At 37.5% G+C, this 13,523-nt stretch overlaps 1 protein-coding gene and 1 pseudogene across 3 annotated transcripts in view; one reads left to right on the top strand and one right to left on the bottom strand.

The window, feature by feature from the left end:
- LOC105742764 overlaps positions 1 to 6,891 on the top strand; it is a 41,286-nt pseudogene extending 34,395 nt beyond the window's left edge.
- Ssh2 (slingshot protein phosphatase 2) overlaps positions 1 to 13,523 on the bottom strand; it is a 288,998-nt gene that overhangs the window by 24,844 nt on the left and 250,631 nt on the right. For all 3 annotated transcript variants that reach the window (XM_004635379.2, XM_004635378.2, XM_023719862.1), the window contains one exon: positions 8,273 to 8,319. In XM_004635379.2, the coding sequence (XP_004635436.1) occupies positions 8,273 to 8,319 (47 nt within the window). The remainder of the gene's footprint in view (positions 1 to 8,272; positions 8,320 to 13,523) is intronic.

The raw sequence follows: 13,523 nt of genomic DNA, 5'->3' as shown, positions 1-13,523 counted from the left end.
TCATCGTATTAATATGGATTTACTTTATATACCTCATTTTTATACTTTTCTACTGGATGGTTAAGACCAAGATATAGCAAGACCTATATACCCAGAAATGTAACTTTTGTATCTGATAAGGTCAGCCAAGTACTCTCAGGATTTATCCTGTAGAAAGATTTTTTTTTTTTAATTTATAAAACAGGTGCATGACTTAACAAGATCTAAGAAGACATCAGAAAATGGAAAAGTATCTCCTGGGAACTAGAATTGTCAAAATGGCCATACATACAAAAATGATATATAGGAGCTGGATGTGGTGGCACATACCTGTAATCCCAGCACTTGGGAGGCTGAGGTAGGAGGACTGCCATGAATTCAGGGTCAGCTTGGGTTGTATAGTGAGTTCAAGATCAGCCTGTATTACATAGTGAGACCCTGTCTCAAAAATTTAAACTAAACTAAATTAAACTAAACTAAACTAAACTAAACTAAACTAAACTAAACTAAACTAAACTAAACTAAACTGATATACAGCTTCAAGTAATTCTGATCAAAATACGAAGAGCATTCCTCACAGAACTAGGGAAAACTGATAAGGAATTAGAAGAGACCTAGCATAGCAGAAGCAATTCTGGGCAACAAGAGCAAAGGAAGAGGCATCAAAACCCCAGACTTCAAGTTATACTGTAAAGCTACACTGATAAAACTGACAAGGTATTAGAGAAAAGAAAGAGGAATATTGATCAGTGGAACAGAATAGAGGATGCAGAAACACCCCCAGGCACGGTCAGCTACCCAATCTTTGACAAAGAGGACAAAAGCATATGCTGGAGGAAAAAGAGTCACTTTATTTATTTATTTATTTATTTATTTAATGTAATTTAGTGCAAGCTGACAGGGTCTCACTACACAGATCTGACTCATAGTGATCTTCCTGTTTTCAGCCTCCCAAGTGCTGGTATTACAGGCATGCGCCACCACACCCAGTGTCAGTTGCTGTTTCAGCGTGCTCTGGGGGTGGGGCCTGCATGGCACACCCACGATTGAACTCTGGTGCCTGCCTAAGCAGTTGCTTTAGTCTGCTGAACTATCTGAAGGGCCACAAGATAGCCACTTTTAACAAATGGTACTGGGAAAACTGGCTGCCCACATGCAGAAGACTGACTATAGACCAACAGGTCCCATCATGTACTCAATTAAAATCAGAATGGATCAGATATCTAAATGTTAAAACAGAAACAATGTATTGGAGGTAAAATAGGTAAAACTCTTTTTTTAAAATTTATTTATTTATTAACATTTATTTTGGGGTGTGTGTGTGTGAGTGTGGCCAGCTCAGCTCACCAGGGGGCGCAGCTGGCTGGCATGTGGTGCTGGGGGAATCGAACCGCGGTCCATGTGCTTTATCAAGCTTGTTCCAAGTAGGTGCCTTAGACCACTGAGCCATCTCTCCAGCCCCATAAGTTTTTTTTTTTTTCCTTCCTCGAATGCCTTCAGGGCACTTTTGGCCAGCGGGAGAGTTGTGAGGTTCGAACTCCAGGAACCTGAGGCTGACAGCTTTGTGGAAGCAGCCACTGAAAGGACTGAGCTAGGGCCAGGCCCCCTAAAACTTCGAACTCCAGGAACCTGAGGCTGACAGCTTTGTGGAAGCAGCCACTGAAAGGACTGAGCTAGGGCCAGGCCCCCTAAAACTCTTGAAGACATAAGCATAGGCAAGGATTTTTTGAACAGAATCTTGGTTGCACTGGAAATAATACTAAAAATAAATAAATGAGATTACATAAAACTAAAAAAGCTTCTCCACATAAAAAAGAATGACCAACAGATGGGAAAACATTTTTGCCAGCTATTTCTTGGACAGAGGACTAACATCTAGAATACATAAAGAACTTAAAAAAATTAGACCCCCCCAAATGAAAGACCTGATCAAAAAAATGGGCAACTGAAGTGAAATACATGAAAAAAAACGTTCAATATTTCTGCCCATTAAAAACAGGCAAATTAAAATGACCCTGAGATTCTGTCTTACTGAAGAAATAATTTCTATCATTAAGAAATCAAATAATAGTGGCATAAGCACCTGCCTGGCAAGCACAAGGTCCTGAGTTTGATTCCCAGTACTGCAATAAACGAACAAACAAACAAACAAACAAATAAATAAAATAATAACAAATGCTGGAGGGGCTGTAAAGAAAAAGGAGTCCTTATATATTGTTGGTGGGAATGTAGTCTAGTACAGCCATTAAAGAAATCAGTATAGAGGCTCCTTAAAAAACTAAAACTAGTTTTGACCCAGCTATTCCCCTTCTAGATACAATATCGTCAAGTCTTATTTGCATACCCATGCTTGAAGCAGCACAATTCACAATAACTAAATCTTAGAAGTGGGCTATATGTCCATCAATAGATGAATAGATAAAAAATTTGTGATATTTATACAGGATTGTTTGCGCCTGGGACTGAAAGCAAGTAGCTATGGCTTCACTTCAGGGATGCCAGTGTTATGTTCCCACAGTGTCTGGGTGAAATACAACTACAGGAGACTGGTTAGAAAACAGGCTGGAAAGAGACCCACTGAAGGGTTTGAGCTAAAGTACACAGGCTTCCCTTCCATGGCCAGAGGACAGGCCCAGCCAGAGTTGCTCTGGATTTGAAAGTCAGGGCACTGGTCCCCCTCACCCTGCTCCTACTGCCTGCTGGTGGCTGCATCCAGCACAGACCCAGGGCCTGACTGCCTTCTTTATTAACCAGCATATCCTGACTTGGATACTGCCCCCAGATTGTAGAACCTGGAAGAAATACACATACAAAATCACAAGGAATTTTTCTTCTTCTTTTCTTAATGCATGTTGAATATTCTTTGATTTTTTTTCCTTCTTTCTTTTCCTGTTTGTTCTTCACCAGTTTATTGAAGTTTGGGGAATTTTTCTTTGTCTCTTTTATTTTGCTTATCTTTTTTTAAAAAACTTTTTTTCCTTCACTTCACTTTTAATTTTTCTCTTATTTTTTCCTCTTATTTTTCTTTCCCATATAACTTCTTCCTCCCTTTTTCTTTTATCATTTATTTATTTATTTATTTATTTATTTATTTTTTCTGTTACAGTTACAGAAGATTGAACCTAGACCTATAGCCCTCATCATGCACTAAAATAAAATAAAAATGGACCAAAGATCAAATAAAGTAAAAAGGTTAATTTATGGAAGACAAAATAGTAAAACTCTTGAATACACAGGCATAGGCAAAGACTTTCTGAACAGAACGCTGACTTCATAAGAAATAAAATCAAGAATCACCAAATAGGATCACATCAAATGCAAAAGTTTCTTCACAGTGAGGAAATAACCAACAAAGCGAAGAGACAACTTATAGAAGAAAAGTTTTGCCAGATATTTCTCAGACAAAGGATTACTATCTAGAACATATAAAGAACTCAAAAAATTAGAAAATTTGAAGACCCAGTTGAAATTGAGCATCTGAAATGAATACATATTTTTCAGATGAAGAAGTAGAAAATGTCAATAAATACATAAGAAAAGTTCAGAATTGCTGGCCATTCGAGAATTACAATTAAAATAAAATTGAGATTTTATCTCACTCCAGAAAAAAGGGCTATCATCAATAAATCAAATAATAACAAATGCAGAAGAGGCTACAGGGGGTGGGGAATGAATCTTTTTTCATTGCTGATGGGCATGTAAACTGGTACAACCAATATGTAAATTATTATGGAGAGTCTTCAAAAACTACAGATAGAAATCCCATTTGACCCAGCCATTCTCCTTCTAGGTTATTTTTCTTAAAGAGTTAAAGACATATTATAATGATACATGAATACTCATATGTATAGCATTAAAATTTGTAATAGATATTTCTGTTTTCTTTTTTTTTTCAAAAAAGATATAGGGTCTGGCTACACAGTGGTCTGGAGTTACAGGTGTGTGCCACCACACGCAGTCTTGGTGGCCAGCTCAGCGCACCTGGGGGGGCGGGGCCAGCAAGGCATCCAACCCTGATCCCTGTGTTTGCCTAAGCAGGTGCTTGGTCTGCTGAGCTATCTTGCTGACCCTGTAATAGCTATTTCTTGGAAGCAGTGCATATGCACATTGGCAAATGATAGGTAAAGGAAATGTGACATTTACTAATAATGGAGTAGTAGTTTGCCATAAAGAAGAACAAACTTGAGTCATTTGTAGGAAAATGGATGTATCATGAGACCATAATGCTAGGTGAAGTAAATCATGCATGGAAACTTAAGTATCACATGATTTGTCTTATATGAGAAAATGTCTTATATGACAAAAAGGAAGGTAATAGCTTCATGAGCATTTACCTATTTCAAAATTTATTAAATTATACACATAATATGTACAATTTGTGGTATGCCAGTTATATCTCAATAAAGTTATGTTTAAAAAATAAAGAACATTTTTTCATGTACTTATTAGCCATTTGTACTTCTTTCAAAAAGTGTCTACTCTGTTTATTTGACTATTTTTTGATTGGGTCATTTATTTTGGGGGGGTTAATTTTTCATAAGTTCTTTATGTATTATATATTAGTCTTTCAGAAAAAATGGAATCTACCTTTAAATTGTCTCTTTACCCTGTTGATTGTCTTCTTTTTTTTTTTTTTGGTTCCTCGAATGCCTTCAGGGCACTTTTGGCCAGCGGGAGAGTTGTGAGGTTCTAACTCCAGCAACCTGAGGCTGACAGCTTTGTGGAAGCAGCCACTTAAAGGACTGAGCTAGGGCCAGGCCCCCCTTGATTGTCTTCTTGTTTTGCAGAAGTCTTTTAACTTGATATAATACTATTTGTTGATTTTAAAATTTTTATCTATTTATTCATTTTTATTTTTATTTTTTTTTGCAGAACCAGGGATTGAACTCAGACCCTTGGCTTGCCAGGGAAGCACTTATTCCACTGAGCCATCTCCCCCTATTTATTCATTTTTACTAAGGATTAAACCCAGGGCTTTCACACTGAGCTTCAATCTAGCCCTTTTTTATTTTTTATTTTGACCCAGGGTTTTGCTAAGTCAATAAGTTGCCTAGCCTGTGACTAAACTGTGATCCTCCTCCTTTCAGCCTCTTAGGGTACTGGGATTACAGGTGTGTGCTACCACACTTGGCTGATTCTTGATATCATATCCAGTGCTACTGGAGTTCTCTTCAGGAAGTACTTGCCTGTGGCTATCGCTTCAAGTGTTTCCCTTATGTTATCTTCCAGTAGTTTCAAAATTTGTTTTTATATTGAGGTCTCTGATCTACTTTGATTTTAGTACACTGTAAGAGATATGGATCTAGTTTCAGTCTTCTATATATGGATAACCAGTTTTCCTGATACCATTTGTTAAAGAAATTATCTTTTCTCTAACATATTTTTTTTGCCCCTCTATCAAAAATCAAATGACTGAAGGTTCATGGGGTTGTTTCTGTGTCTTTTGTTCTAATCCATTGGTCCACAAGACTATTTTTGTTTCAGTACTATTTTGTTTCAGTATAATAACAGAAACCATGCTGTTTTTATTATTATATCTTTGTATTATAACTTGAAATCCACTAGTGTGATGCCTTGTGTTTGTTATTTTTGTTCTGAATTGCTTTTGTTATTATAGGTCTTGTTGTAGATCTATCTTAGGATTGTTTTTTTCTAGTTCTGTAAAGAATGTTTGTTAGTATTTTATTAGAGATTGCATTAAATATGTAGATTGCTTTGGTAATATGGCCATTTAAAATATATTAATTCTGGTTCCTCCCTCTCCAAGATGGCAGCATCTGAAGACATCTTACAGCTGCTTCGACTTCCTGAGCTGTTCGAAATCAGCAAACAGCTTCTGGAGGAGGTAGAAGTAGGGAATGAACCCACCAGCTCTGGGATAATCCAGGATAAAGTATTCAAAGGACTGGACCTACTTGAGAAGGCTGCTGAAATGTTATCACAGCTCGATTTTTTCAGCCGAAAAGAAGATTTAGAAGAAATTGCTTCCATTGACCTGAAGTACCTGATGGTGCCCGCGTTTCAAGGAGCTCTCACCATGAAACAGGTCAACCCCAGCAAGCATCGAGATCATTTACAGCGGGCTCAAGAACATTTTATAAACTACTTAACTCAGTGCCATTATTGTCATGTGGCAGAGTTTCAGCTGCCTAAAATCAAGAACAACTCAGCCGAAAATAACACTGCTAGGCCGGGGAGATGGCTCAGTAGAACAAGCGCTTCCCTAGCAAGCGCAAGGGCCTGAGTTCAATCCCCGGTTCCGGAAAAAAAAAAAAAAAAAAAAAAAAAAATCCTTCCAAAAATAATGCTGTTAGTTCCTCCATGGCCTATGCTAACCTTGTTGCTACAGCTTCTCAAAGAAAGACTAAAATAGAGAGATACAAGTAGAAAAAAGAGGTGGAGCATAGGTTGCCTGCACTGAAATCTGCTGTGGAAAGTAGTCAAGCAGATGATGAGCAAGTTCGTGAATATTACCTCCTTCACCTTCAGAGGTGGATTGGAATCAGCTTAGAAGAGATTGAGTGCATTGACCAGGAAATAAAAATCCTGAGAGAAAAAGACTCTTCAAGAGAGGCATCAACTTCTCACTCAGCTCTTCAGGACAAATCTCCAGTGAAATCCTTCACACTCACTCGGGACAAGGCCCAAGCCAAAGTATTTGGAGCTGATTATCCAAGTCTGGCAACTATGACAGTGAGTGACTGGTATGAGCAGCATTGGAAATATGGAGTATTACCAGACAAGGGAATAGCCAAGGCAACATCAGTTGATTTCAAAAGAGTGACTCAGCAACAGGATGAAGAAGAAAAAGAAAAAGAGGATGATAAGAGGGTATTCCACAGAACACGGGAGTGGGATGACTGGAAAGACATCCACCCAAGGGGCTATGGCAACTAACAGAACATGAAGTAGTCTTCCTACAACATGACAAGACTATGGGGTACAGACATTTCCTGCCAAGGCAACTGCCACTATGCCCTCCTTGGCTTCTGCTTCACTTGTGTACAATGAAGGCAGAGATGCTGACTTTTGCTTTGTGCTAAATAAAGCTTCAGACAATTAAGTGTGTATTTGTACCCTCCATAATAACCAGTGATCTTGTTTTGACATTACTAATTCTTATCATAGTGTATTCTGATTTCTTAAGTGGACAAAAAAGTACTGAGAAATGACTCTGCATACTCAAGAATTAAAAAGGGAAGAGTGATAGATTTTGTTGAATATTCACTGTAGTCTCCATTGCTATAGTTGCAATAATCACACTACCTAGGCTAATTTTTTTAATACAAGGTAAATTTTATCATTCAATTTCAAAGCTTGGCCATTTTATATGCATAACTTACTTAGTCTTCAGACAGCTACAAAAGACAAAAGGACAGGGATTGAATCTAACTTTACTCTGTGGATTGCTAGTGCACCCAACCCACAGAAGATGCTCAATAAATGTTGAATGGACAGCTATGAACCCAAAATATGTAGTTTTATGTGCTCTTACATAAAATAGGAATCCAAAGCTACATTTGAGTTGTTTTTTGTTTTTTTCTTCCCCAGAACTGGGGATTGAACTCAGGCCCTTGCACTTGCCAGGGAAGCACTTATTCCACTGAGCCATCTCCCCAGCCCCCTACATTTGAGTTTAAATTGCACCAAAGACTGGACACTTACTTTTTTTTTTTTTTTTAATTTATTTATGTGTGTGTGGCCAGCTCAGCCCACCAGGGGGCGGGGCTGGCTGGCATGTGGTGCTGGGGGATTGAACCAAGGTCCTTGTGCTTTGCTAAGCTGGTTCTAAGTAGGTGCTTTAGACCACTGAGCCATCTCACCAACCCCTGGACATTTACTTTTGAAATACTTCTGTTAGATGATCTTCCCTTGTGTGGTAGTGCATGTCTATAATCCCAGCTACTTAGAATGCTGAAGAAGGAAGATAACAAGTTTAAGCCCAGCTGGGGCAATTTAGTGAGACCCTGTCTTAAAAAAAAAAAAAAAAAGACTAGAGATACAATTTAGTGGTAGAGCATTTGCGAGCATACAGAAGGTACTGGGTTCAATGCCTAGTCCCACAAAATAAGACAAGACAAAACAAGTCCCCCACTCAACTAGGTTGATCTTTCTTGGGAGGATAAAATAGACAACAGCCATTTTAATTTTTATTATTTTATAACTGTTTAGAATCAACTGGAAGTAACTCAAGATTAAAGTCACCCACTAACACCTCTTTGATGGGAAAATGTAAAGATTAAACAGGGGCTTTTGTCATATGAGAATATCAGTAATTGATTTGTATTCTTACCCTCGGTTCTGTAAGTCTTCTAAATTGGAAGCATTCCACTCAGAGCCCTATGGAATGAAGAACACAAGGTTAGAGATTATTAGGAAATCAATCAAATATAGTTGTTTGAAAAGGAGTACTGTGAGGAAGCAGTAGAGTTTAAAGAGGGCCAATAACATCCAAGTGGTTTATATGTCATTATACTTAAAATTTTCACAAATGACCGAGTAAGAAAGTTATCTTCACTGGTTGTGGTAGTGCATGTCTATAATCCCAGCTATTCAGGAGGATGAACCAAGAGGCTCTCAAATTCAAGCCCCACCTGTGCAATTTAGCAAGACCTTATCTATAGACAGACAGACAGGATTAGGAATGTAACCCAGTGGTAGAATACTTGCATAGTGTGCATGAGGTTCTAGGTTCAATCCCTAGCATGGGAGAAAAGTTAATTTCATTTTCATTTTTATAGATACAAAAATTGATTTTCATAATTCAAATCATTTCTTGCTCTAAATGACAGAGCAGGAGAGGTGCCTTTGACCATCCAACCTAAATTAGATGGCTTATGTTGTCATTCATAGTTATTAGATACTTTGCTCAAGTACGTATCACAATGTATGCTTGTATATTTTTTTGTAGTATCCTTATTTTCTAATTATCTTGTTTTCTGTCATGTAAGTTGCTCGAGGGTAGAGATCAGGTCTCTTGCTTCCTATATAACTTGTGCATCTTGCTAGTGTCTGGCACTTGGGAGTGCTCAATAAATATTTGTTAATGAATAAAGCAGTGTTTATAAATTAACCTAGATCTGATTCCAAAGCTTACATTTTTCTGGTGCAGTTTATTGCATCTAGAGTTGGAGGGCAAGATGTGTGCATGTGGTGGAAAAATATGAAATAGCTTTTATAAACAAAAGTGAAAATGCAACGTATAAAATTTTAAGACAGGGATAAATGGCAAATTTGGGGAGGCTTCTGTAGATTATCTGGAAGACATATCAATTACAATATTTTTGCTGTATTTACATTATCTTCCTCTTTCCTTTTTGATATGTATCACCTCAAAAATAATACAAGATTTGCTACTTAATTCAGGCCAGCCTTCAACTCCCTAGGTAGACAAAGTTGACCTTGAATTTGCAATCTAGAAATTTGCAGTCTTTAGCCTTTAGTGCTAGATATGCACTACCACATCTTTTTATTATTTATCATATTGTATAATTTGAAAGCAATTTAAATATTAAGGTACTTAATTTTGAACACATCATCTGAGAACATTTCCTTATATAATACAATAATATCTATGTATTATAGCACTAATACAATAATCAAATATACTATTTATACTTGAACTTCTGTTCTGTGCCCAAAGTATGCTTTACATTTGCTCAATTAAGGATCATATTCTGCACAAGCTTGCCATATCTTCATTAACTTCTAAATTAGAAGAGTCCACCTCTGCCTTTTCAGTGGGGAAGTCTTTCATGATACTGACATTTTTATAGACTTAAGATCAGTTTTCAGGGGGCTGGGGCAAGTGCAAGGGCCTGAGTTCAATCCCTGGTTCTGCAAAAACAACAACACCAACAACAACAACAACAAAATACAACAAAAAAACAACTCCTTTCTTTTAGTAAAGAATGAGATTTTGTAATCAAGATCTGGGCATTAATTAGGAATGTTTTTAATGATCAGGTATCACTGCTTTTAAAACTTCAAGGAACAAATATGTCTAAAAAATATTGAGCTTAAGTCAGTTGTGGTGGCACATACCTAGCTACTCAGGAGTGAGGCAAGAGGGTCACAATTTCAAGGGAACATGGGCAATTTAACAAATCAAAATAAAAAAGAGGACTAAGAAAGATCAGTGGTACAGTAACCCTGGTTTCAATTCTCCAGTACAGTAAAAAAAGAAGAAAAAATCCCAAGTTTGTACTGTTATTTCCGATTCACACTCAATATCATACAGCTCTTCTTCACCTTATCTGTCTGTCTGTCTGTCTGTCTATCCATCTATCTATCCACCCATCCATCTGTCATCTAACTTACACAGGGGAGCACCATGTAGCTCAGGATAGCCCCAAAGTTTTTAGTTTTCTTGCTTCAGATTCCCATGTTCTGGGTAAGTATGCTACCATACTTGGTTCTTTTGCCCACACTGTATCTCCCTAATGTACACTGAGGCCCTCGATTCCCAATACATCATTACAAAATAGTCAACATTAGTGAGCCAACACTACAACCAACAACAAGCCTATTAAGTTCAGATTTCCTGTCTTTTTTTCCTAGTCATGTGCCACTAAATGTATAATCAAAGTTCATGCTTCAAAGTTACTTTAATTTCTCTTGTTGAACTCATTTATTTGATATACATTTGAACTTTGCTTTATGTTTGTATTCAATTTTAGGGTATCCTTTTCTAATTTGTTTCTATTTAATGTTTTGAGCATAGCTAGAAGACAAAGTTTATTAAAAAGTTAGCTTGGAAGCCTCATTTCTACCTATGTTATCTTCAATTCCCATGGGTAACCATTTCATTCATTTCTGATTTATTCTACTTATGTTTTATTTACTGCTACTTCATATATATTCATATATATTCATATATATTCATATATATTCATATATATATATATTTGAGTTCAGGACCTTGTCTTGCCAGGCAGGCACTGAGCTATATTAGTTCTCACACAAAGTATTATACTGAATTTCTTTGCTATTTATTTTCCAATATAACTTCAAAACTATCCATATAACAGTTCATATTCTTTTTTATTTTTTACTTCCACATAGTACTTCATTAAGTAGTGATATGACAGTTATATTCAACTAGTCTCCTATGAGTAATGTTTCCTATTTGTGGAAGTGAGACTGGGGTGAAAGGCTAAATGAAATTTTGGTAGACAATGGTAAATTCCCCTCAGCAGAGGTTGAACCAGTAAAGAATTACTGCCACTTCTCTGGAGCTTTATCAACAAAATGTGAAGTTTCTGACTTTTTCTCATACTGGAACGTGTGAAATGTTCTTAAGTGAAGTTTCAGTATGTATTTTTAATACAAGTAAAAGCAAGCAAATTTTTAATATTTAGGTCAGTTTTCTATCTTTGAACTATCTGTTCATATCATTTGAAAGGATAATCGTTTTAATTTGAGTATATCTATTTCAGAATTAAATGCACTAAATGGAGTCTAGCATCAGAACACTTGAGCTCAAGTTCTATCTGTCTTCCTACCATAGGTAAAGTGCTTAAACTATATGCATTCTATCCTGTCTATAAAATGGAATAAACTTCTCACTCTAGTCCTTTGTTTTTAAGGAATTTTGTGTGTGTGTGTGTGTGTGTGTGTGTGTGTGTGTGTGTGTGTGTGTTTTGCTCCTTGAATGCCTTCAGGGCACTTCTGCATGGCTGGAGTGTTGTGGGGATCGAACTACAGCAAACTGAGGCTGCCAGCATTGTGGAAGCAGCCACTTAAAGAACTGAGCTAGGGCTGGGCCCCCTAGTCCTTTGTTTTTAATGGGTATCTTCCCCTACAATTACACACATAAAATTAATCACTTTATTTTTTTTATTTTTTTTTTTATTTTTAGGGCAGGGTCTACAGGGTGTTCAGGGTCTCACTACTAGATCAGACTCATAGTGAATCTCCTGTTTTATGGCCTCCTAAGTGCTGGGATTACAGGTGTGCACCACCATGCCTAGTCTCCTGGGGACTGAACCCCTACGCCTGCGCCTGCTTGTAGGCACTTTAATCCACTGAGCTATTAGGCTGGCCTTGCTCACATATTAAAATGGAAAAACTCCATCCCAAATCTTCCTCTAGATGCTGTTATACTTTTTCCTTCATAGAAATAACATATAATACTTTCTCTACCTTCTTATTTCCCAAATATTCACCCTCAGCACTCTGCCCTCTACTCTTACTACGAGTGCTAATGTTCCTAATATTCTCTCCTAACTGTCTAGTCAGGGGTCACCTTTGTATCCTATTCCATTGGCCTTCTCAGAGAATTTCTGATATGTTCATCACTCCTTTTGGAATCAGACCAGACCATACAAATGCCTAGTCTCATGGCTGGCACAACAGAGGACCAACAAATGTTTGTTGTATGAGTGATTAAATAAATAAATAAAGCCCTCTGAAAACTGTCAACTGTTATATAAACACTATGATCATATTACAAGTGATCTGTAATCTGACTGTTACACAGGACATCTCAAGGACATTTTGTTAAAGTTCCATTTAGGAAAAGGTCAGTAGATGATGTCTAAACATGAGGGCTTGGCGACTTATTTTCAAAAACATGGAAGACTCTAAAGTCTTTATGTTCAAACTTAGAAAACTAGCTCCAAACCTGAAAGAACTACATAGGATTTAAGAAGACAGATACTAAACAATAAGGGCCAAGTGGCTAAACTGGAGCCTGGGCAATGTGATCACTTTGCTTAATTTAGAAATCTAAATCCTTTTGAATTCTATCCAGGTAGATAGAAATAACCCTGATGTGATGGGAAGAGCTGATGGTTTTTATCTACCTGTCCAGACAGAATTCATTTGGACAGCCTGAAGTGACTTCTACCCAGAGCCAAAATAAATTAAAGGCATTGGTCACTGACTCAGTGAAGTCCATATAAAGTGACTTGGACTGGGCTTAGGGGCTGCTTCAGGTTGAAGATGAAAGAACTACAGTCAACTTGTCACTACTTTTCTGTCATCAACACAGATACTAATACTAGCCTCTAGGGGTGCTTCACTGACCTAATCACTTTATTTATTTATTAATCATTACTTTTTAATATATTTTAGTACAGGGACTACAGGGTCTCACTACAAGATCGGGCTTGAAGTGATTCTCCTGTTTTCAGCTTCCCAAGTGCTGGGATTACAGGCGCACACCACCATGCCCAGTCTCAGTGTGTCCTGGGGGTGGGGCTGGCACAGCACGCTGGGGATCAAACCCTGGTCAATGTGCCTGCCTAAGCAGGCACTTTAGTCTGCTGAGCTACTTGGTTTTTTTTTAGCCATCACAAATAGGACTTTATTTATCACTATTAAAAATCTGGATCTTAAACGGACTCTTGCACTGGTGGTTCGTATCCATCAGCTTGTTCAACTTTAGCTCCAGTCTCATCTCCAGCAGCCTTTCCAGAGCTGCCACCTTCACCATGAAGCTCCATGAGTTTTCCCAATTTAAACTTGGGCTTCTTCAGCATTTTTACTTTTCTGACGAAGACTTCATGAAGAGGGTAGATAGATTGGCAAGCCTTTTCTTT

This window comes from Octodon degus, unplaced genomic scaffold (assembly GCF_000260255.1).
Source record: "Octodon degus isolate 3935 unplaced genomic scaffold, OctDeg1.0 scaffold00072, whole genome shotgun sequence".
Taxonomy (NCBI): Eukaryota; Metazoa; Chordata; class Mammalia; order Rodentia; family Octodontidae; genus Octodon; species Octodon degus.
Note: the sequence above shows the minus strand (reverse complement) of the source record. Positions and strands in the feature narration are given on the sequence as shown.